Raw genomic sequence first — 23,524 nt, 5'->3', positions numbered from 1 at the left:
TATTCACAGACTGAATTCACTGCTAAAAAAAAAAGAGTAATTTCTAATGCAAGACAGACTATGTAAGCTGTGGAGGAAACTGAACTAGATAATAAACTTCCAAAATCAAAGAGCTTAACTCTGTTTATTGATATAAATACAGCATATTGCAAGGCATCCACTATTTAACATATTACACAAGAGACAAATGAGATCAACATTAATGCAAAGAGAAAACACAGAAATGCTTTGTTACATAAAAGTCACCTATATATATATTAAAGCATCCTACATACTTTGTACAGTTTATTACTAATTAAGTATTTGAAATAAAGCAAGGCTGAATTTATTCAGACTTTTATTTCTCGGTGGAAAATGCTCTTTTCATCAGCGGTGGCTGCGTCTTCCCAACATCGAACATCATTTCCAAGGGTGGGTTGTTGAGAGAGCACCAGTCAGGTATGCGGCCCGTCTGATTATAATATTCCTTTGAAACGGATCGGCTCCCAAGAATATCTTGCAATGCTCCAAAAACAGCCCCTGTGTAGTGAGAATACTTTTTTAGCTAAGATGATATACCAGAGAACTGGAAGCTGCACACGTCATGCTATGAAAAGGGGCCGGTAAATCCAGCAGTGCCCATCACACTCTCCATTCTGGTTCAGTGGCGTTCTCAACAACCGGATAGCCATGACTCCTATGCTGAAAGTCCCTTAAACGACCCTCTGAAGCTCACAATGAGTATGGAACTACAAAATCTACAACACAGTGGAACAATGAGGTGGAAGGACAGTCAACTTTAGCAAAGACTCAAGTTTTCTTGGTCACGACTATTACATGTCTTTAAATAAAACTGCAAAGTCCAATAGGCATGATTTAAGCCTTACCATGTTTTTCATTCTTTTAAAAATATAATTTATTTAACTTTCTATTTTATGTGCAAAGGTGAGAAGGTGTCTGATGCATTGGAACTAGAGGTACAGACACTTGTGAGCTGCCACGTGGGTGCTGGGAATTGAACTCGGATCCTCTGAAAGAGCAGCCAGTGCCCCCAACTGCTGACACTGAGTCCTTTCTCCAGCCCCAAAGTCTTAAGATTTAAACTGGAAAAAAAATTTTTCCCCCCCCAAGACAGGGTTTCTATGTATAACAACAGTCCTGGCTGTCCTGGAACTCTGTAGACCAGGCTGGTTTTAAACTCACAGCCTCCCAAGTGCTGGGGTTATGGGTGTGCGCCACCACCAGCTGGCATGAAAAATCTTAAAAAGATGCACAAAGCAATTTTTATAAAAAAACAATTCAGCTTCTAAATCTAATCCTAGAGGAAAAATCAAAATTAACCAAATTCTACCATACAAGAAATAGTACTGCACTCATTTAAAAACCCTGACACTGGCTCTATCATGAAATACACAAAGTATGATGCACACATCTGTGGCTGTTTCCCTAGGAGGCTACTTACTAGACTATATCCTTATCCAGTGGTGATACCATCCTTAGAGCATTTAGTGAGCTCCACCACAGAGCAAGGGTAGAGCAGAAAACCAATGCTTCCATAACAGCAATTACTCTGGAACACAGCCGCTGTTTTCACTATTCTGAGGGATGACTTCAAATGCATGAAGGTTACTTATTATTTGAGACAGGGTTGTACTCTGTAGTCTATGGCCTGGAGCTCACTATGTAGACCATGTTGTCTTCAAACTCATGAGATCTGCCTGCCTCTGCCTCTAGGGTATTGGGATAAAAAAGCATGTGCCACCACATCCATTCCTAAGGATGAAGTTTACTTTAAAAAAAAAAAAATCACAGTACAAAGGCCAGCAGAAATAGGCATATAATTCTTTAAGAGGGAAGTCACACTTTAAGAAAATTATTTGTTCCTTTGAGGCAGGTCTCACTCTGTAGCTTAAACTAGCTTAGAATTCATTATGTAGCCTAGGGTTGCCTCAAACTCTTGATCCTCCTGCTTCAGCTTCCTAACTAATTGGATTGTGGGGTTTATTTCTCAGTGGAAAATATATTTTCTTCATCATCTGTGGCTAAGTTTTCCCAACACCAAACACCATTTCCAACGGTGGACTGTGAGAGGATAACAGTCAGTCATGTGACCCAGCTACCGGTTCTACTTAGGAGGTGGTTAGTTTTGAACAGTGAACCATTTACTTTGATGCATTTGTTAGAAATACACTCAGGACTAAGTTCTTACCTCCTAGCCAGGCCACACAATTAGCCTTTGCAGGTGGAGTATGAATTCGGAAGGACTTGGCGCCAAGTGTCTTTTTATATTTTGGTCTTTCTACCAAATACCGTATTTCTGCAAGCAATCTGTGGAGAAATCCTGGCAACATAGATGTGCCACCTATGATTACCAAATTCTCTGCCAGTTGCTTCCTGGTGTCTATTGGGCACTGTTATTGAAAAGAAAAGAACAATTTTTCTTTTTAGTAGTAGCTAGATTTACTACACAGAAATGGACACTGTATGAAGCAGCAGCAGCAGTGCAAAGGACTGTACTGTTTCTTTTCTCAAGTGCTAGGGATCAAGGATTCAAGCCCTACCACACTCAGCCTCTGTATTACCCTCTACAATCGAAAGATCATGTGTGTGTGTGTGTGTGTGTGTGTGTGTGTGTGTGCACGCAGGCGTACATGCAAGCACGCACATGTGCACACACGCATACAGGAGTCAGTGCTTGTGCAGAGATTAGAGGACAATTTGCAGGAATGGGCTCTGCTCTACTAAGTAGGTCCTAGAGATTGAACTTAGGTTACCATGCTTGGTGGCAAGTACCTTTACCCACTAAGCCTTCTAGCTGGCCCACAGTTTTAGAAAGTAACATTTAACCATCACCACCATCCCGTTAACTTTTATTTACTTGAGACAGATAGCTAAATATAATCAGAAACTCACCACACACCTGGAGTTAGCCTTGAACTTGTAATTCTCCTTTCTCTACCTTTAGAGTGCTAGGATAATAGGCACATGCTGGCTTAAAACCTACTTTTCAAGGTATTATTGTTTATACTCCTATACCTAAGGCCAGCTGCTGGGTTAGACAGCACTCTCAGAGCTTGTCTGGAGGATCGCGCAGGACAGCACAGCTGTTCATGTACCCTGACTGGAGGACACGCTTCTCTCCTGAGAAGTCATACTCTTACCACAGCTTCCAGAGGAGAAAAGAAGTGAGCTCTACCGAGCCAATCGGATCAGCCGGGCAACCCATAGCGTGCCCCACGGTCACAGCCAGACCATCCTCACTCAGGCCCTCTAAGAACTGCACTTCCTTATCAGGTCTAAGATTTGGGAACGATCTAGTTCTGCGAGGCGGACAGTGCCTTCCACAGCGACAGTATTTCAGTCAGATGGAGTTCTACAGTGGCACAGGCACTAAACAAAGATACGGAAGCCTCAAACACCTGAAAACCTATTACCATACAGAACTGAATTTGGGGGAACTAAAAGTTACCCAAGGTCCAAAAGAAGTCTGGTATCTGCTCTGAAAAAAGTTGCTTTGTGGGGCTGGAGAGATGGCTCAGAGGTTTAAGAGCATTGCCTGCTCTTCCAAAGGTCCTGAGTTCAATTCCCAGCAACCGCATGGTGGCTCACAACCATCTGTAATGAGGTCTGGTGCCCTCTTCTGGCCTGCAGACATACATGCAGACAGAATACTGAGACTACTGTATACATAATAAATACATAAATAAAAAGAAAGAAAGAAAGAAAATGTAAGCCAGGCTGGTGGTGCATACCTGTGATCCCAGCACTCGAGAGGAAGAGGAAGAACTACCACAAGTCAAGGATAGCCTGGTCATTCACTATATATTGAGTTATACGCCAAAACAAAAACAAATAAAAAAAGTATAATATTTTTTAAAAAAGGTAACCATCTTCTATAAAAATTACAATAAAGAGACTAGAAAAGTACTTTATTCTTTTTTTTTTTTTGGAACTTCCTCTATAGACCAGGCTGGCCTCAGAGATCCACCTGCCTCTGCCTCCTGAGTTCTGGGACTAAAAGCATGTGCCACCACTGCCCAGTTACCTTATTCTTATAAATAGTATATAATAAGGAAAAATGCAGACAATATCTAACATTTTTTTCTTTGAAGAACCATGACAACAAAGGCAAACTATAAATACCTGCAAAAGGGAATCCAGTATTAAGGTGGCAACTGATTTCTCCTCATTATCTTGTTCAAAAAGAATTTCCACAACTGAATCTCTAGTGAGATTACAAAGAAAAGAGAGCACTTTTTGGCATTATATAATATGACATGGAATAAAGCACTGGTTAGATTTACAATGTTTTTAAGTAGCAGTACCACCTTCATGAATTACTTAATAAAATACAAAGTTTTTTCTCATTGTAAATAGGGAAAATAGTGTCTACCTCCAGGGGTTGAGAGGATGCAGTATGCTTGTAAAACAAGGTTTGACACACGGGAAGCATTCCTCAAGTGTGAGCTACTGGGGAAGTAAGATTTAAATGTTCTGGATTTCATTACCTCTCCCCAAACATAACAATAGAGAAGAAGTTGTACTCTGTAAATGTTAACAAAATTCTTTGCTTTTTAAAAAGTTTTTCTGAAGCAAGGTTCCATGCAGCTGAAGCTGCCTTTAAACTCCTTATCCACCCGGATCCCAGCACACAAGAAAGGTAAAGCAGAGGGACTGCTACAGATCCGAGGGCAGCCTGGGCTACACAGTGCCTACCCTGTGTAATAAAACAGGAAAGCAACAAACATGAGGCACCAAGAGAAAGGGCTTTGGGGTGAAAAGTATTTCTCATTGTACATATTTAAGACATACAACATAATGTTTTAATATAGACATACATAATGAAATGATTACCTATCATCTTCCATAGTCACCTTTTTTGTGGTAAGAGTAGCTACAATTTATTCTTCCAGAAACTTTTCAGTATATAACATACATTATCAGTTATAGTCATCATTTTGTAGAGTGCAAGTTTATGCCCTTTGGTCTACTTTCCTTCACCCCCCTCTAAGCCCTAGTAGCCACTGTTATAATCTGTTTCTAGATATAAGATTAAGCAGTATTTTTCTTCTTCTATTTCGTATAGTTCTTTTTAAATCAAATTTGTTTATTTGTATTTTTTAAAATATATGACATTAATAATAGGATGTTTACAATAGGAAATATTGCCTTATGTGTAACACAAACTCTAATAATCACATCACAGACAATCATGGATTACACATAATAATCTAGTGGAAACCAATTTTATCAACTCAGTTTCATGGCCATAACAGTTTAAAACTTTATTGTTGTAGTATAGATCACAGAAATATACATACATATAAAATTGCATAAAACTCTATGTACACTGTATACCAGTAACAATTTGTTATTTAAAATTTGAGATAAGGTCTCTCTCTATAGCCTTGGTGGTCCTGGAATTCTATGTGGACCAGGTGAGCCTAGAACTCACAGAGATCCACTGCCTCTGCCGCCCAAGTGCTTAAAGGGGTGCACCACCATAGTCAGTTTCTCTATTTCCTTTCCAAAATCTCTAAGTTTGGAATTATGTGAAAATTTAAAAGAAACAAAAAACAATGAACCTCTTTAAAAAGCTTTTTAAAGACAGGGACTCAGTATGTAGCCTAAGGTGACCTTGAACCGATGACCCATCTGTTTCAGCCTCCCAAATGCTGGAATTGCAGGTGTGTGCAGCACACCTGGCTCACAGATCCATCTATCAGCTGGGTGTATTATGCCTCTTGCCATCTGCTAAACTATGACACATGTACCAGCCTCCCAGCAGTCAGAGATAAGCAGCAGATGAGACAGAGAGACCTGCAGCTCTAGAATGTTCCTTAAAGAGGAGAGGATGCACTCTTCCTTTCACTTCCCTTCTTAGGACTGCTGCTTGCTGCCTAAGACAGAGAAGCTGCTGGGCAGTGGTGGCGCATGTCTTTAATCCCTGCACTGGGGAGGTAGAGGCAGGCAGATCTCTGTGAGTTCGAGGCCAGCTTGATCTACAAGAGTGAGCTCCAGGAAAGCCAGGAACATCCCACAGAGAAGCCCTGTCTTGAAAAAACCAAAAGGAACAAGGAAGCTGTGAGTCCAGAAGCCAAACAGAACCCCAAGAAATGGTCAAGAGGAAGGATGTTCTGATTTCTAATGGGAGCTGTCATACTTTCTACATTTGGATTACATGAGAGACACTCCCACATTGCTGAAGGCACTACCTTCAGGTTTTTTTTTTTAAAATATTTATTTATTATGTATACAATAGTCTATCTGTGTATGCCAAAGGCCAGAAGAGGGCACCAGACCTTATTGCAGATGGTTGTGAGCCACCATATGGTTGCTGGAAATTGAACTCAGGACCTTTGGAAGAGCAGGCAATGCTCTTAACCACTGAGCCATCTCTCCAGCCCCTACCTTCAGGTTTGTATAAACTGTGTGGCCAAGAAAAACAGTAGACAGTATGACACCAACCTAAGAGAATATACATATCACATCTAAACTCTATTTCTGTTTGTTTAAGATAGGGTCTCACTATGTAGCAATCATTTATTATGTGTCCCACTAAATAATCCAAAGAAAATTTAAAATAATTTAATAAAATAACAATAGATTATAATGGTCTAAAAATGACTACTGCTGGGTGGTGGGGGTACACGCCTTTAATCCCAGCACTCAGGCAGAAGCAGCCTGGTCTACAGAGCAAGTTCCAGGACAGTCAGGGCTACACAGAGAAACTATGTCTTTAAAAGCTAAAATAAATAAATAAACCAACAAGCAAGAAAGCAAACAAACAAATAAATATGACTATTAAAAGGTACATTTTCACATTCATGGGCCCCTCAATTTATAATCTTTAACTTCTACGTATTTATGTTCATGCTTTTGACATCTCACCCTGTTACCTTAAAACTTAAAAGGATATCCAGTATGGCATGTAACTGTTTTCAGTGCATCTTTTGATATTATGTCTTAAAGACGGAATGTTTAAACCATCATAATAGCAGCTCTCAAGTGGCTAAGGTAGGAGGATAAACATTGTTTGAGGTCTACCTGGGCTATACTTTGATACCCTGTCTGGGAAAACAAAAAAGAAATTTATAATATAATTTCATAAAATTAGGATATAAATAAAATTACACTGCTAGCAATAGAAGTAGGCTGTTATCAATATATCTATATAAATCCTTAACGGTAATTTTTATTACAGTATCTAAAAAATAATGAAACAAGTAATAATTTGTGAACTACCAATGGATCCAAAAGATTGAATTTATTTGGAATGATATGTTTATTGTAACAAAACAAAGTTTTAAAATTTTTACTTATTTTATGTGTATGGGTATTCTGCCTGTATGCGTGTTTGTGCACTATGTGCATGTAGTACTCGCCGAGGCCAGAGGAGGGCACTGCACATCCTGAAACTAGTTACAGACAGTTCTGAGTTACCATGTGGGTCCTGGAAACTGAACCTGGCTCCTCTGTGTGTGTTTTTGTTTTTTTAATGTGTATGAGTGTTCTATCTGCATGTACACCTTTATCCCAGAAGAGGGCAACAGATCCCACTATAGATGGTTGTGAGCCATTATGTTGTTGATGGGAATTGAACTCAGGACCTCTGGAAGAGCAGTCAGTGCTTATAACTACTGATGTTCTTAACTACTGTTTCATGTATGTCTCCAGGTCCCAAAATAAAGGTTTATATCACAAATGAGCAAATGACTGACTACAAATAAAATCTAGCCACATGAAGTTGTTTTGGAAGACAGGAATATTATATGGTCAGTTTTGCACTTTGTCTGTAGAGCTGAGTAGGTAAAAAGACTATGTGGACATCAAAGTCTAACTAAGACAGGTACTACTTGCTTCTATCTATTTATTTATTTATTATGAATACAATACTCTGCCTGCATGTGTACCTGCACCCCTGAAGAAGGCACCTGATCTCATTACAAATGGTTCTGAGCCATCATGTGGTTGCTGGGAATTGAACTCAGGACCTCTGGAAGAAGAATCAGTGCTCTCAACTGCTGAGCCATCTCTCTAGCCCCATACTACTTGCTTCTTAAAAGAGATTCCAACCCTTTTCAAACCTATTTTCTTCTGCTTTTCAAAACACTGTTAGTTTCATTAAAATAATTCTGAATTATTCTGAGAAACAGGAAAGATCATTTTCAAAACCTTAAAAAGCTAAATAGTTGCAAAAAAATGAAGCATCATGAGGAATATCTTACCATTAACCTAGCAACACTCACCTGATGGCTTACACAAATATTGTTCAGAGTCAAAATTTAACACATTGTTTGGCTCACACTAATCACTGTCTAACCTGATTGATCCCAGCACATGTAGAATCTTCTCTCCATCCAATGGGTAGTCAACATTTGGGGGTGGAGAGGGACGCTGAAATGTTAGAAAAAAAAAAAAGTGTAATTATAAGCAAACACATAAGTAGCTTTCAGAAAGATGTAATTTCTAAGCTTACCTCAGTGTTCCCATCAATATTAAACTTTGCTGCTTGGATTTGTAGTCCGCGCTTCAGATCACTTACAAAGCACGTACGCACTGGAGAAAGGAGGAAATGGAGCCTTTGTACCACTTGTTGTTAAACGAATAGGGGGCTTATACCTTAGAACAATTCTATTCACATGAACATACAATTAAGTATTTGTCTTCTGCAAAATCACATTATTTCATTGCTTTATTTATTTATTTTATTTTAAAGATTTATTTATTTCTTATGTATACAACATTCTGCCTCCATGTATGCCCACACGCCAGAAGAGGGCACCAGATCTCATTACAGATGGTTGTGAGCCACCATGTGGTTGCTGGGAATTGAACTCAGGACCTCTGGAAGAGCAGGCAGTGCTCTTAACCACAGCTGAGGTTTTACTAGAGATATTTTACTAGAGATATTTTAATACAGGCTTAAGCATGAAGTTTAAGAGAAAAACAAGAGGGGTCAGAAAGATAGAGAGGATGCGGGAGGCAGAGAATTAGAGAAGCCCAGGAAGAAAGACAGACACACTCAAGAGCAAGACACAGGGTTCTTTCTCTAAGGGAGTGTTGCCTACAAAGCTGCGTTCTAAAAATACCTTTGCAGAAGCTGTCCTGCCATTTGACCACCCTTGGAGAAGGTAACAATACAATAAACTGCACCAGCAGGAAAGACAGCTCTCCCAATTTGGAACAGCTGTGTGCTCAGGTTTCCTAGTTTCAGTTTTCTCTTTGGTTCCTTTAAAAAAATTTTAGTGAAGACACAAAACTGTACTTGGTTCTCAGCTTGGGATTCTGCAGAGACTACTTCCTTCATGGACACCCAGCAGCACTTCCTACCCGCTACTCTATCCATTTCTGCATTTTGAACACTAAAGAATTTTTTCTGCAAATACCTTTAATAAGGCCCTTAGACACTGGAGTAAAACTTAAAATCTGAGGAAAAGTGGGGCTGAATGAAAGAAATCTAAAGACTTTAGCCAAATTATTGATAAAACATTGCAAACACACAACTATGTAATGTGTTTACTAGTCATTTGAAGATAGATTCTACTAGGGGCTGGAGACAATGACTCAGCAGTCAACAACACTTGCTCTTCCAGAGGACCAGGTCAGTTCCCAGCACTTGCAGGGTGGTTCATTACTATCCTAGCTCCACTTCCAGGGAATCTGATGCCTTCTGACCCCCACAGGCAACAAGTACTCACGTGGTACACACACACACGCAGGTAAAACACTCAGATAACTAAAATAAATAAATCTTTTAAAAAAAGATAAATTCCTATTGTTGAACATATTATTCAGCAACATGGCTGTTTTTTGTTTGTTTTGTTTTGTCTGGACAGAGTCTCCTTAGATATAGCCCTAGCTGGCGTGGAACTTGCTATGTATGTCTGTATTTGTCCCAGGTGCTGAGATTTTGGGCACATGCCACATATATTTCATTTTAAATATATTTTCTAATCTATATTTTTAGAAACCCGTGCCCTTCAAACTCACACTAAAGAATGAAAAGGTCAAAAATGGGAACATCAGGTCAGAAAGACAGATGGCTCAGGTTAGGGCACTTCCTGTCAAGCCTGACAACCTGAGCTCATACCAAGGATCCACACATTGATAGAAAAACTCTGCTTACCTTTAATATCCTCTAAGACACTTTCTGGAACTGAACCTGAAAAGAATTTTATTAAGAATTAAAGAACTTAAATACTTTTTTAAAAAAAAATCGTATTAAATTCTATCCATTTCTCTATTTTTCATTTAAGTAAAATGGAAAAATAAATAATCATTTTAAAAGACTAACACCAAAAGCAACTTTGCTCTTAGGGAGGAAGTCTCATCACTCCACGTGCAGACAGCAGAGAGGCAGACCATGTGTTTAACAGGGCCATGGAGCCATGAGCTTGTGCATCTCACAACAGGGCCAGCGGGGCTCAGCAGCACAGGGCACACACGAGATCCATGAGACCGTGGGGCCAACACCAGCACTCCAAAGATACTTAATATAGCAGAAAAGACTAAGGAAATCTTTCCCATCATAAGGAAAGTATAGGGCTAACAGATGAGTAGTTATTACAATCTTACAAAAAAGTTAAGTTCTGAGTTTACATCTTTCATATGGCAAGAGCTGCAGCAACATTACAAACCAGCACATATGCGGGGAAGATAAGCATGTGCCACGGCACACATTGGCAGTGAGAAGACAACTTGTAGGAGTCATTTTTTTCCTTTTCCCATGAAGGTTCCCTGATGGAGAAAGGTCACTGGCTAATAAAGAAACTGCCTTGGCCCATCTGATAGGGCAGAATTTAGATAGGCGGAGTAAACAGAACAGAATGCTGGGAGGAAAAGGAAGTGAGCTCAGAAATCATGCAGGTCCTCTCAGAGGCAGACGCGATGAAGCTCTGACCCAGGATGGACGTAGGCTAGAATCTTCCTGGTAAGTGCACCTTGGTGCTACATACATTATTAGAAATGGGCCAGGCAGTGCAAAAACAAAGGAGCTTTTGATAAAGAAATGGATCATGATAAATGAGCAAGTATAACACTAATTCCTACATCTTGTCTTGGGTAAAATATAATTAATCTAAACCCACAATCTCAAAGTATTAACCCATAACTTGAAAAGTGGCATATTTAATCACACTGTCCTTGGAAAAGAGTAAAACATGTATTAAGTATGACTTCAGTGGGCTGGCGAGAGAGAGCTCAGCTGCTAAAGGCTACAGCTCACAATCAAAACTTCAAGTATGGCTGTAGAGGCCAGAATATAACTCAGTGATAGAATCCTAAGACAATGCATTGGGTTTAACTCCTGCAACCTACACCAACCCACCAAAGTATAACTTTAGATTTAGAATTTCTTCTAATTATCTTTCTTAGTTTGTTTTTTTGAAACAGGAAGACTCTATAGCATGGAGCCTGTCCTGAAATATAGCTCCTGTAGACCAGGTTGGCCTTGAACTCACAGAGATCTGCCTGCCTCTGCCTCCCGAGTGCTGGGATTAAAGGTGTGTGCCACCACCCTTTTTACTTCTAATTATCTTGTTCTTTTCAATTTCTTACTTTTGTGTTTCATATCATGGTAATTATAGTTTTTAAGTTTATAAACATATATATATTAAAGGTATTCAAAATGTTTTTAGTGTTGACAATTCCTACTTATCCAGGTGTGCCATAATCTATCTGTACCCCAGCACACAGGCATTAGTGGCTGGAGCAGGGGAGTGAAGAATAACTTTAGTCCAATCATGAATTTACAACTTTGACTACATGAGGCCTCACCTCTAAGAAAAGGACAAGCCAAAAAACTGTTAAAATTTACTTCTCAAGATGGTAAAGAGATTTTGCAAGATTTAATGCTGGCTATGAACAAGCAAGAGAGAAGGAACTGTATTGTAAGAATCAACAACCCGAGAGTAAGGGCTGATGCCATAGCATTTTACAGCTCGGCCCTCTTTCTAGGACTATTCAAAACTTCCAACCAACGGTGGGGAAGAAGCAGTTTTCTGTTGGTCATTGTAAAGAAGGAGTGAAAAGGGGTTCAATTTGGTTAGATTTATAAGCTACTCTATTTTTTTTTTTTTTTTTTTTGGTTTTTCGAGACAGGGTTTCTCTGTGCCAGGCTGGTTCGAACTCACAGAGATCCACCTGCCTCTGCCTCCCAAATGCTAGGATTAAAGGCGTGCGCCACCACCGCCCGGCTTATAAGCTACTCTAAAAAGAGGAGATAATCTTGGCAAATAACTGTTTACACTTTCCAAGTAAAGAATGGAAATGACAGCCATTCACTGGCTCTATAAAATTCCACTTAATTTCAGTCATTTTATTTTATTTTATTTTATTTTTTTTTGGTTTTTCGAGACAGGGTTTCTCTGTGGCTTTGGAGCCTGTCCTGGCACTAGCTCTGTAGACCAGGCTGGTCTCGAACTCACAGAGATCCGCCTGCCTCTGCCTCCCGAGTGCTGGGATTAAAGGCGTGCGCCACCATCGCCCGGCATTTCAGTCATTTTAGTAGAACAAAAAACAACATGTTTGGTATATAATTTATATTACATACTTTCTAAATCAGGGCACTTAAATTCTCATTTCTGGGGACAGGGTCTTGCTATGTGACCCAGCTTAGCCCTGAATTCCCAATCTACCTGGTTTCCAGAGTGCTGAAATGATCATTCTTTTAAAAGTGGGTTCTAAATACTAAATGAAAGAGGATAACTGAAATTCATTTGAGGATCTCCAGTATACCAGAGATTTTCATCTAAGGAATTCAGGGAGAACGCTTTCAATTGGTTTACATCTCTGGTTGTCCTCTGTGAGTGATTCAGGAAACAATGGCAGTTCTGACGTCTCAATGTCAGAAATGTACTAATGATTAGGATTCTGAGGGGTATGGTACCAGCAGTGGGGTGGGGTGGGGTGGATGGCAGTTCTCAGGTAAAACACTAAGATGAAGACAGAGGGTTGTGCCAACAAGTGCTCTTGGTTGACGGGATGACTAGGAGTGAAAGAGCTAGAGTTAAGGCTAGGAGGGAGGATGGAGTGACATTACCGGAAAATGTGTAGCAGATATGAAATGTGGGTTAATCCACAGGCACCAAAAAACTTCTTCCCAGTCTAGGGAAAGTTATCTCTGACAACAGTATGAAGTAAGTCAAACCTGTGACGCACAGGCCCACAAGAGAACAAGCAGGCCTGTGCTGGTGGAAAACAAGTGAAATCAGGAAGACTTTTCTGGGAAGGAGCTGGAATGCTAACTCCCCGCTTTCTAGAAGGAGATATAGAGATGGTGATGTCATTGCTACTTGTACTTGTGTTTTTTGAGTCAGGGTTTCTCTGTCTGTCTTCCTGGCTGTCCCGGGAGATGTTATTACATTTTTTTTAAAAAATTAAAATATAATTTTATCATTTCCCCTCTTCACTAAGATATTACCTTTAGCTAATAATAATAATTGAAAAATTACAAAAGAAGAGATGCTGTGTTTACTTCTGGGAGTACCAGTTCTGAGGCTTAAGATGTGCACCGTTTATATATCTAACAATCTTGTGGAAATATGAGTAACAAGTTCAGAAAGATCAGACCCAGGCTCCATCTGAGAATAGACAGCATGCTGGGTGACTAGTCAGAGGAAGAGAGGATAGAGACTTTCAAAACAAAACAAAACAAAAACAAAAATCCCCCTTAGAATCACTAATAAAGAAAATAAGTGCAGAATTACAGAAGGAAGAATACCAGAAACAAAGAGAGGGGAGCTCAGGAGGAAAGATGGCTTGAGATATACCGTGAGATCTAGAAAAGATGACTGACACACCGCTGGACCGACTAAGCGCAACAATGACATCACTGGAGCAAGGCCAAGAGGGTAAAACACAAGGTAAAGCACGAAGAGCACAGGCCACTCTTAAACGGCGTATTACCCATCACTGAGGGAAGGCTCTGTCCTTTAGCAGCACCAGTGTCAACAGTACATAGTTCCAACAGTTGAGTTTCCAACTCCCTGAAATTTGAAAAAGTTATTGAAATTAAAATACCACAACTGGTAACCTTTTCTTATTTAATAACTTCACCTAATAGGTATTTGAATGACCCATTCAAATAATGGTCTTGGGACCTGAACAGAGTTCTCAAAAGAAGGGAAATGACTGAGAAATATCTCAAAAAATGTTCACCGTCCCTAACAATCAGAAAATGCAAAGGAAAATAATTTTGAGATTTTGTCTTACTGCAGTCATAATGGCAAAGATCAATGAAAGAGCCAATATGAAATGGGGGAAGGGATGCAGAGGAAAGGGAACCCTCTTTCATTGCTGCTGGGATTGCAAATTGTGCAGCTACTCTAGAAACCAGCGTGGAGAGTTCTCAAAAAGCTAAAAATAAATCTACCATATGACCAAGCTATACCACTTCTTGGCATATGCCAAAAGGACTTGACATCCTACTCCACAGATACATGCTCAGCCATGTTCACTGCAGCTCTATTCACAAGCCAGGAAACGGAAATAAACCAGGTGTGGTGGCACAAGTCTTTAATCCCAGCACTTGGGTAGCAGAGGCAGGAGCCTGGGTCAGGAAATCAGATTCCAAGCACTGGCTTTTGTGGCATTGGTAAGAAAACATCCAAGAAACTTACTTGTGAAGGGCTTTTCCTCCTAAGGGGAGTGCTCCCCAGCAGTTCAGCACTGGGATGCCTTCATATATCTAGAGTGGAGTCAAGGCCATCACTATCTCAGCAGATGCTCCCCTGGTACATATATTACCCTCTACCATACTGCTCTAATCAACCTTGGTGGTAAATTCTTACTTCTTGTTTTAAAAGGTTACAGAAAAGTTAAGAGCAAGTCTTTTACACGGTGTCCACCAGAAAAAAACAGACGTAAATGCGCACATGCACACACATATCACAACTCATTCACTAGGGCAGAGGCATCCAACATGGTAGCCACCAGCAGTACAGGCCTGCTGAGTGCTGTTCAGAACTTTACATCTTTAAGAGCCTAAGTTACAAGGCAAACTTACAAAAGTTTAATACAGGAAAAAAACACTTGGATTATTTTTATATGATTACACAGAGAAATAATATTTTCAATATACTGTAATATAAAGTATGCTATTAACCTTACTGCTGTAATTTATATAAATTTCTTAGACATATTTAATTCTGTATGTGACCCACCTGTATTTCTACTAGCTGAGCTGAGAGAAAGTGCTCAGGAGCGTACCCCACATTATTACCTTGCTTCATATACCGTTTAGGTTAACACTCCGTAAGTATAATACTTATAAAAAGGAGAAAGAGTATTGATGAGAATGTCAGTTTGGGACACAAACCCAGGTTTAAAGCCTAGTCACATGCTTACGTAAACTTGCCTAACTTTTCATTTTCTCACTTAGACGAAAAGAACAGTACTTGTGTGGCAGGATAATTTTGAGAATTAAACACAAAGTACTTCATAGTTGAGAAGTTACTGCCTAGCTTACTTCTTCAGGAGTAAATGATTATTTCCCTCTTGTAAACATTTCTTCTCAGATAAACCTAGCTCTTAAAACTGTGAGACTTATGTTCATGTACTTTAACTATACTTTCAACGCAGCAACATTCACTGTGACAAGTCATAATGCTACCTATATTTTAAGTGTTTCTATCGAAAGGAATACTTTCGATATTCCTGAATTATTAGCTGTTCCTCATGGGATGAGATAAACTACATGTCAGGTCCTACATTAAAAGACCTTTCCCTGAGATGAAACAGCATCAGAATTTTACAGATAAGAAAACTGAGGCCAAGGGTGTAATCTACTTGAGTGGTATCCCATAAGGAAGAAGCATAGCCTAGATGTGTCCTTACCTGCCCAGCTCATAAACCCAATGGTATACTATTCTGACAGCTTCCACAGACAGGAAAAAATGATCTTTTTCTCTATAATGAAGGCCAATTTCATTCTACCATTTAAAATTCTTTTCTTAGTTTTACTTTCTCATTTTAATTTGTCCAATTATTCTTTATATGACTTCTTTTCTTAGAATTTAATTATCCTCATTAGCTTATAATTCATCTTGAAAACCGAACATATTGACCAGACCTGCTTCTGGAGCATAAACTAGGTAGGACTGAATTATAATCTATATAGAGTCAAATTTTTATAAGTCTACGAACTTTACCACATGATAACTCATATTGTATACAGTAATCCAAAATAGTTTAATAACAAAAATTATTTTTATAAGCCCAATTACTTTAGTTAAAATGAGTAAAAAAAGAAAAAAAAAACCCTTAATATGGGATAATTGATAAAAAGATACAGGCAACACCAGGCTTTCCCTGTATCCACAGTCCAGGACCATGGCAGAATTAATCCCAAGTGTCAGGAGAGCCATCAGATGAGTTGGAGCGAGTAAGACAGACGGAACCTGGAAAACAGCAGCACGGCAGTGAGACCAGGGCATAGGCAGTGTTTAAGGACGTCACAGGCACACGCCATTGATGTACATTTGTTCAAGCAATTATCCGTATTAAATGAACTAGTTTTCTGATTCAGATGGATTTACTCAATAATCAAAGTATATCGCAATAAACAGAAGTAACTAAGTTAAATAAACAGAATTTAACTGGACTGTTTCATTCCCAAATGACAATTCTGAAGCATTTTTAATCAACACCACTTTTTTTGAAGTAAAATACTGAAAGAGATAAAAGCCCAGAAAATGTACATTCAGAGGAAGATGATACTAAAGAATAGATGCCTTTGCCATCCAGATAAAAATACTGGCGCCGGGCGATGGTGGTGCACGCCTTTAATCCCAGCATTTGGGAGGCAGAGACAGGCGGATGGATCTCTGTGAGTTCGAGGCCAGCCTGGTCTACAACAGCTAGTTTCAGGACAGGCTCCAAAGCCACAGAGAAACCCTGTCTCAAAAAACAAAACAAAACAAAAAAAAAAAATACTGGAAAGAGTTTCCCCACTTCTCCGCCTGCCTCCCTCCCTTCTACCTTCCATTTGGGGAGCAGGATGAGACAGCCAGGCTGTCCACAAACTCCGGTGACCTCCTGCTCACTCAAGGTTTGGGATCACAGGCGTGCACTCTATGTCCAGCTTTAGGAAACAATTCTTTCCACTTACTTATTTAAGACAAGAGTCTCATGTAGCTCAGGCTGTCTTTTTCCCCCCTTTAAAATTTATTCTGCAAGTGTGTGGGCATGTGTGCATGTGCATGTGTGTACAGCACACATGTGGAAGTCAGAGGATAACTTGTGGGACTTCTCTCCCTCCCATATAGGTCCTGGGGATTGAATAAACTCCTGTTGTTAGTCTTATTGGCAAGCACCTTACCCCTAATGCATCAACAGCCCTCCCAGGGTCTTGAACTTGGTATGTAGTTGAGGATAATCTTAAACTGCTGATCCTCCTGCACCAACCTCCCACGTGCTGAGATTATAGGAATGTATTATTACACCCTGCTAGGCAAATAATGATTATCATTATCTGCAAAGTTTGCATTATGAACTATTAAAAACACCTGGGGATGGCAAGATGGTTCAGCAGGTATAATCACTTGGGGCACAAGCCTGGAAATTAGAGTTTGATCCCTGGAACCCATGTAAAAGTAGAATTGACTCCAAAACTGATCTCTGAACTCTACACTGAAACCGAGGCACAGTCATCCATCATCACGTGTATATACACAGTAATAATAAAAACTCTTTAAAAATAAAATCAGCCCAGTGGTGGTGGCATATGCCTCTAATCCCAGCACTCGGGAGGCAGAGGCAGGCAGATCTCTGTGAGTTTGAGGCCAGCCTAGTCTACAGAGCAAGTTCCAGGACAGCCAAGGCCACACAGAAAAACCCTGTCTCTAAATAAATTTTAAAAATTTTGAAATCTCACCATAACTTAGCAGTATAAATTGAGAAGCAAAACTATAAACTGAAACTGTTGAAAGCAGTGCAAGGTCAAGGCAGGAGGATCAGAAGTTCAAGGTCATCCTCAGCTGTGTGGCAAGTCTGAGGTCAACCTGGACTTTCTAAAGACTTCAAAAATGTCAAAAATAAATGAAAAAATAAGATATGTAAATGATTAAGGAAAACACTGGACCTTTGGCCTCTATGAATACTCACATACACATGTGCACACAAACACGCACACATACATACACATTAAAAATAAAAATAGGTACCTCAAAATACTTGAAAAGAACACGAGTAAGTGTCTCTCTGAAGTGGGAAGGACATAATACCGACTCGATAACTACAACCCGACGGTCTCTGGGATTCACCAACAGATGCCTGAAAAGATGATAGTGTTGTTCTTAAAAGGAAATAAAGTTCTGCACTTTTTTGGTAAGTAACATAATTTAAGAATAAACTGTACTACCATATCTTAAGATGTTTTATGACAAAAAGACATCTTCATTTTATTACTTCAGGAAGATGATGTTTCTGCGTTCTTAGGGTATATCAAGCACTGTACAGGGAATACAGCCATTATCATCACCACCATTAGCCATTAAACAGGTATTTTCTTTTGTAGATTTGCAAAAGTGGGCTCACCAAACTCCAGTTGCTACAGACATCAACTTGAAAACTACAAAAGTCTAATAAATTTATTTCCCAGAAGTACTAGAAATGATTTGTATTATTTCTAGAAACACACACCCACGGCTATTCTTTGATGTGTTGTTTTCACTTCTCTGAATCACAGCAGGCAGATACAGAACACCCCCACCTCCGCTGGTGCTCAAGACAGAAGGCAGAACCTGGAGCATGCTAATAAGCAAGTGCTCTACCACTGGGCAAAAAGCCTCAGTCCTGATAATGATGGCATTATTAGGGGGAAAAAACTAAGTGCTGAAGTTAGAAAAAAAAAAAAAAACCTAAAATAAAGTTTCAACTTACCTGAAATAGAGTATGTGGATGAATTCCTTTAAGTAGGAATATAATTCTTCTGTATTGATATTATACTGAACAACTTTGATTGGCTGTAAAAAATTAAAATTATTTCTTTTACTAACAAAACAATCTTTTTGTGCTTTTTTTTCCCCTAAATTGCACATATTATTAGTATTTATGTGTGCATGGGGGCGCATACACACGTGCAGGGTGTGCAAGCATGGTGTCACAGAACTTGTGTGGAGGTCAGGTGACAATCTGGTGGAACTGGGTCTTTCTATCTTTACATGGTTCTGGAGTTGACCTCAGGTGCCAGGCTTGCTCTACCTGCACTTTTATCCACTGGATCATCTTGCCAGCCCATAGTTTTCTGATTTGTTTAAAAAAGAAATACCTTAGACATGCCAGCTCTTTTTATCACACTAGGAATTATACATCGTGGACCAGTTTCTCCCGCAAATCCACACCTGCAAAGAAATGGAAAATTAAATGCTCAGCTTATTACATTCTTCCTAAATATGTGCCAGAGAAACAATAGCCACAAAACATCTGGAAATACCTCTGCTGCACTTAAAGGGTCAAAGAAAAAAATCTAAAAAGATAATAACATCTATTGATAATTTTATGCCATGTTAAAGGAAGAAACAAAGTACATCAAATCTGTTATACTGAAATAAGCCAGTATCTCATTTCATTCTCCCCATTTCTTAGTTCTATTAAATTTTAGACAAGACACTTATTTTTACGACCCTGGATACAACTATGGGACTTCCTTCAACAGTCAGGCATCACTCAATGAGAGGATATGAGAAGCGCGTCTGTAAGTGCCAGATTTCTTTTGTGTTAGTAAAACAAATTTTGTTTAAAAAAATTGCAAAAATTATTATAATGCAAATTTACCCTTAAGTCACACCTTTTGTTCTCCTGGGTACTTTTTGATTCTGTTCTCTCCTGCCCAGATCACTTTTCTTTTTTTCTTTTTACTTCTGGCTGTCCTGGAACTCAGAGATCTGCCTACCTCTAAAGGGATGAGTCAGCACCATCTGACTTCTCGCTCCATTCTCATCCCCATGGTATTTACATTCAATGCTCCTCGAAGTCCTCCAGACACATGCAATGGGGTAGCTTAAGTTCTGCCTGACATCGTTTTTAAGTTATGTGTTTTAGATTATAGCCCTATATAGTAATTTATTTCTTCAATGTATAGCCAAAATAATTATTTTTGGTTAGTAATCTCTAATTATTTAGCACATTAATGTTTTTTAAAAAATAAACTAAGAAAAAAAATAAGAATATGAAAGGGTCTTGCAGAGAATGAGAGAAAAATCAACAACTATGTTTAATCCAACTCTATAGCTCTTAAGGACCAGTTTTTAAGTATGTTCCTGTGGCCATTTACTTAGCAGTTACTTAATATCTACTGCTTACAGATGTGTAAAAAATCCAAACATTTCTTTCATAAATCACTTCATATATATTTGTGTGTATATATGATGTAATTCTGTCAGTTTTCTTTTCTGCCTAATATGTATTTCTTATACAACATCACCTCATATATACATATATGCGATATAATTCTGCATTTTCTCTTGAGTCCAATACGACTCTTAGACGGATAGTGCAAAGACCTCAAACATTCTAACAGCCCGCTGACACTGTCCAAACGTTCTAAGGGTTGTGTATTTGTGCCTCTCATCTCTGCCTTTGAAAGAAACTTCTGCATCTTTGAGGACCACTATTCTAGTGTTTACAAAATGCTTTTTTTTTTTTAAATGCAAGATGTGTTCTAAGTGTTCAGGGTAACCTACAGAACTTCCAGTCTTATCTATACGGTTTCACATCTTCCAGTGCCTCGTCTTCCTAGCTGCATTTCCTACAGTCTGAGGAACAATCTATTTCCAGAATCAACAGGGCTCCATTAAATGTTTAATGATGGAAAGAGTCAGCAAGCCTCACGATTCGATCGCTGCTTGCCTATCTGACCCAGCCAGAGCTGGACTGACTTCTGGGTCATCGCTGTCCAACCTGCAGGGATGGCCCCTGACCACCGTAGGCGGGGACAAGGCAGTTCCCGAAGCTTCCTGGGCCTCTCAGATAGTCGAGCCCCTACTCAGCCCACCGGATCCACGAGTCCTCCAAGACAACACAACCCCGCGGAGGACTGGGCTTTGCTTCGGGGCTATGAGGGCGGACATCTGCGGGAACGCTGGGGGACGGTCCCGGCGGCCCACGGGCCTAGCGACAGCTGCCAGGCCGTGACCACCGCCCTTCCCGGGGCCCGCAGCCGCCCACGGCCACTCACTTGGTGAAGGCTTCTCCTAGGTCGATGACGACCGCCGTCTTCTCGCCGCCGCTCCCGAGGCCCTCGTAGAGCGGCATCGCGGAAACACCGAAGGAGACGAGAGGCAGTCAGCTGGCCGAGGGGTAGCCGCGGCGCGGGGCGGGGTGGGGTCCTCGCGAGGCTGAGGACCCGAGCTGGCCAAGGAGAAGCCTGACACTCCCCTTTGGAGGTCCGGGGGGAGGGCGCGGACGCCGAGGCGGTCAGGCGCGCCGGGGACCCCAGGGGGCGGAGCCTCTCGGGTCCTCCCGCCCAGCCGCCTGGGGCGCCTGCGCGGCCGGCTAGACGCTTTCCCAGCCAGGGACTGGAGGCGGGAACTCAGAATCCTGCCGCATTTCTCTTAGTTCTGTGTTGGACGTTTATCCTGACGTTTAGTCGCCGCAAGAAACGTGCGAGATAGAGTCTGCTCAGGAGAGATGGAGAGATTGACTTTCACTGCCCCCTCAGCGGTCCTAGATATGAATTATAAGATCTGAATTCAAAACCTGCTGCGGGGAGGTGGAGACAATCGGCTGGAGAGATGGCTCAGTGGTCAAGAGTCCTGGCTGCTCTTCTTCAGCTCCTACACAGTGGCTCACAGCCTCTGTAACTCAAGTCCCAGGGGATCTGACACCCTCTTCTGACCTCCAGGGGTACTATGCACACATGGCCCACAGATACACATGCAGACAAAACATCCATCCATACAAAATAATTTTAAAAAATGTAACCGGTTAGTGGTGTTACACACCTTTAATTTCAGCACTTGGGAGGGAGAATCCGGCAGATCTCTGAGTTCAAAGCCAGCCTGGTCTACAGAGTTCCAGGACAGCCAGAACCAGGGCTGCACAGAGAAACCCCGTGTCAAAAAAACAAAAGGAGAGGGAGGGGGAGGGAGAGGGAGAGGGCTTTTACTACAAAGAAACAAGGCTTAGATCCATTAGGGAGACTTTCACATCAATGTTCTTAGAAGCCCCCCAAATGAAAATACAACTATCCTTTGGCTCAACTGCCCTCATGGGATTGACTCCAAGATCCCCTACAGACACCAAAATCTTTGAATGCTCAAACTCCCAATTCAAAGCAGCCCAGAATTGTCACACAGTCATACAATCATTGTGCATCCTGTGGGGTGATTTAAAACACCAGATAACCCACTCAGCCTAACACAATGGGATGCTGGGTAAATAGTTGCTAGGCTGTGTTGCCAATGAAGTACCTGCACACATTCCGTGCATACACAGCCACCAAAGGGATGACTTCATTTCCTAGCTAGAGAGTTTGAGATCACAGAACCTGTGGGCGCTCACTAAAATGCAAATGTCCATTATCAAGAAATGGTGGTGGATCCATAGAAAGAAATGCTCCTTGACACTGAAGACAAATGGGTTACTCATACACACTGCGATTTCAATATCAAAATAATTAGGATGAACCAAGCCAGTCAGAACTGAGGCTATACTGTATGCTTTTAGTCACATAACTGTGTATAAAATGAAAACGGTGCTGAAAGCAGATCAAAGGGTGACTGGGAAAAGCCGTATGGGGATCTCAAGGGAGCACAGGAAGTGGACGGGATGTTAGATGCATTCATCATCTTGAGTGTGGTGATGGATTCGGAGGTTTATACACTCAAAACTCATCTGGTTTTACACTTGAAGTATGTGCAGTCTGCTGCGTGTTAAGGATGCTTCCACGGCTTTGCTTAGGGGAAAGGCTTGTGTTAAAGGTGCATCTGTGTGACCAGAAGCAAAATTCTTGGGTTCTCTACATGTAAGCTCCCTTGGGGGGAGGGTCAAAGGAGGGCAAGAAAACACGTACCTCATAGAGGCCTTTGAGACTTTGGGGTGCAGCTCTGAGCACAGCGCTGTCCACATCCTTGGTGAACACAGCCTCTTATCTTTCCTGTGTTGGATTTAATTTTCCTCTTATTTCCTCAGCAAAACACCTGTGTTCTCTCTCTGTGTTCTTCCTATACCTTCAGAAATCAAAAGGTACATTTTTTTAATATTTATTTATTATGTATGCAATATTCTGTCTGTATGCCTGAAGGCCAGAAGAGGGCGCCAGACCTCTTTACAGGTGGTTGTGAGCCACCATGTGGTTGCTGGGAATTGAACTCAGGACCTTTGGAAGAGCAGGCAATGCTCTTAATTACTGAGCCATCTCTCCAGCCCGAGGTACATTTTTTTAAGTCAAAAACTCATGTGGAAACAAGGGAGAACTCACAGAATGAGCAGGCAGCTGTGTGTGTGAGTGCCGGTTCATTGTTGATACTCCCGGGACCTGGGCAGAACCTGTGGGACCCACTGAAACCCACCAAGGGATGCAAACATTTAAGCCATGTGACTT

General features: G+C 40.7%; 1 protein-coding gene across 1 annotated transcript; it reads right to left on the bottom strand.

Annotated features, from left to right (window-relative positions):
* Positions 1-105: 105 nt before the first annotated feature.
* On the bottom strand, positions 106-21,374 carry Actr10 (actin related protein 10). Its single transcript, XM_050153650.1, has 13 exons — positions 21,158-21,374; positions 19,250-19,322; positions 18,862-18,944; positions 18,144-18,252; positions 16,272-16,379; positions 14,601-14,668; positions 13,888-13,967; positions 10,109-10,144; positions 8,459-8,538; positions 8,303-8,376; positions 4,123-4,204; positions 2,189-2,390; positions 106-519 (listed from the first exon to the last, which is right to left on the bottom strand). The coding sequence occupies exons 1-13, from the start codon at positions 21,232-21,234 to the stop codon at positions 338-340; spliced, it is 1,254 nt and encodes a 417-aa protein (XP_050009607.1). The 5' UTR covers positions 21,235-21,374; the 3' UTR covers positions 106-337.
* Positions 21,375-23,524: the final 2,150 nt, after the last annotated feature.

This window comes from Alexandromys fortis, unplaced genomic scaffold (genome assembly GCF_014885135.2).
Source record: "Alexandromys fortis isolate MF-2015 unplaced genomic scaffold, M_Fortis_MF-2015_v1.1 scaffold_82, whole genome shotgun sequence".
Lineage (NCBI taxonomy): Eukaryota > Metazoa > Chordata > Mammalia > Rodentia > Cricetidae > Alexandromys > Alexandromys fortis.
The sequence above is the reverse complement of the archived record's forward strand: the minus strand, read 5'-3'. Positions and strand labels throughout refer to the sequence as shown.

What these genes read in the sequence shown, in the direction of transcription:
- Actr10 (XM_050153650.1), bottom strand. Translation starts at nt 21,234, where the DNA reads ATGCCGCTCTACGAGGGCCTCGGGAGCGGCGGCGAGAAGACGGCGGTC. An exon ending in CTAGGAGAAGCCTTCACCAA is followed by an intron (nt 19,323 to 21,157) that starts GTGAGTGGCCGT and finishes ATTTCTTTGCAG; the next exon opens with GTGTGGATTTGCGGGAGAAA. An exon ending in ATATTGATGGGAACACTGAG is followed by an intron (nt 8,377 to 8,458) that starts GTAAGCTTAGAA and finishes CTAACATTTCAG; the next exon opens with CGTCCCTCTCCACCCCCAAA.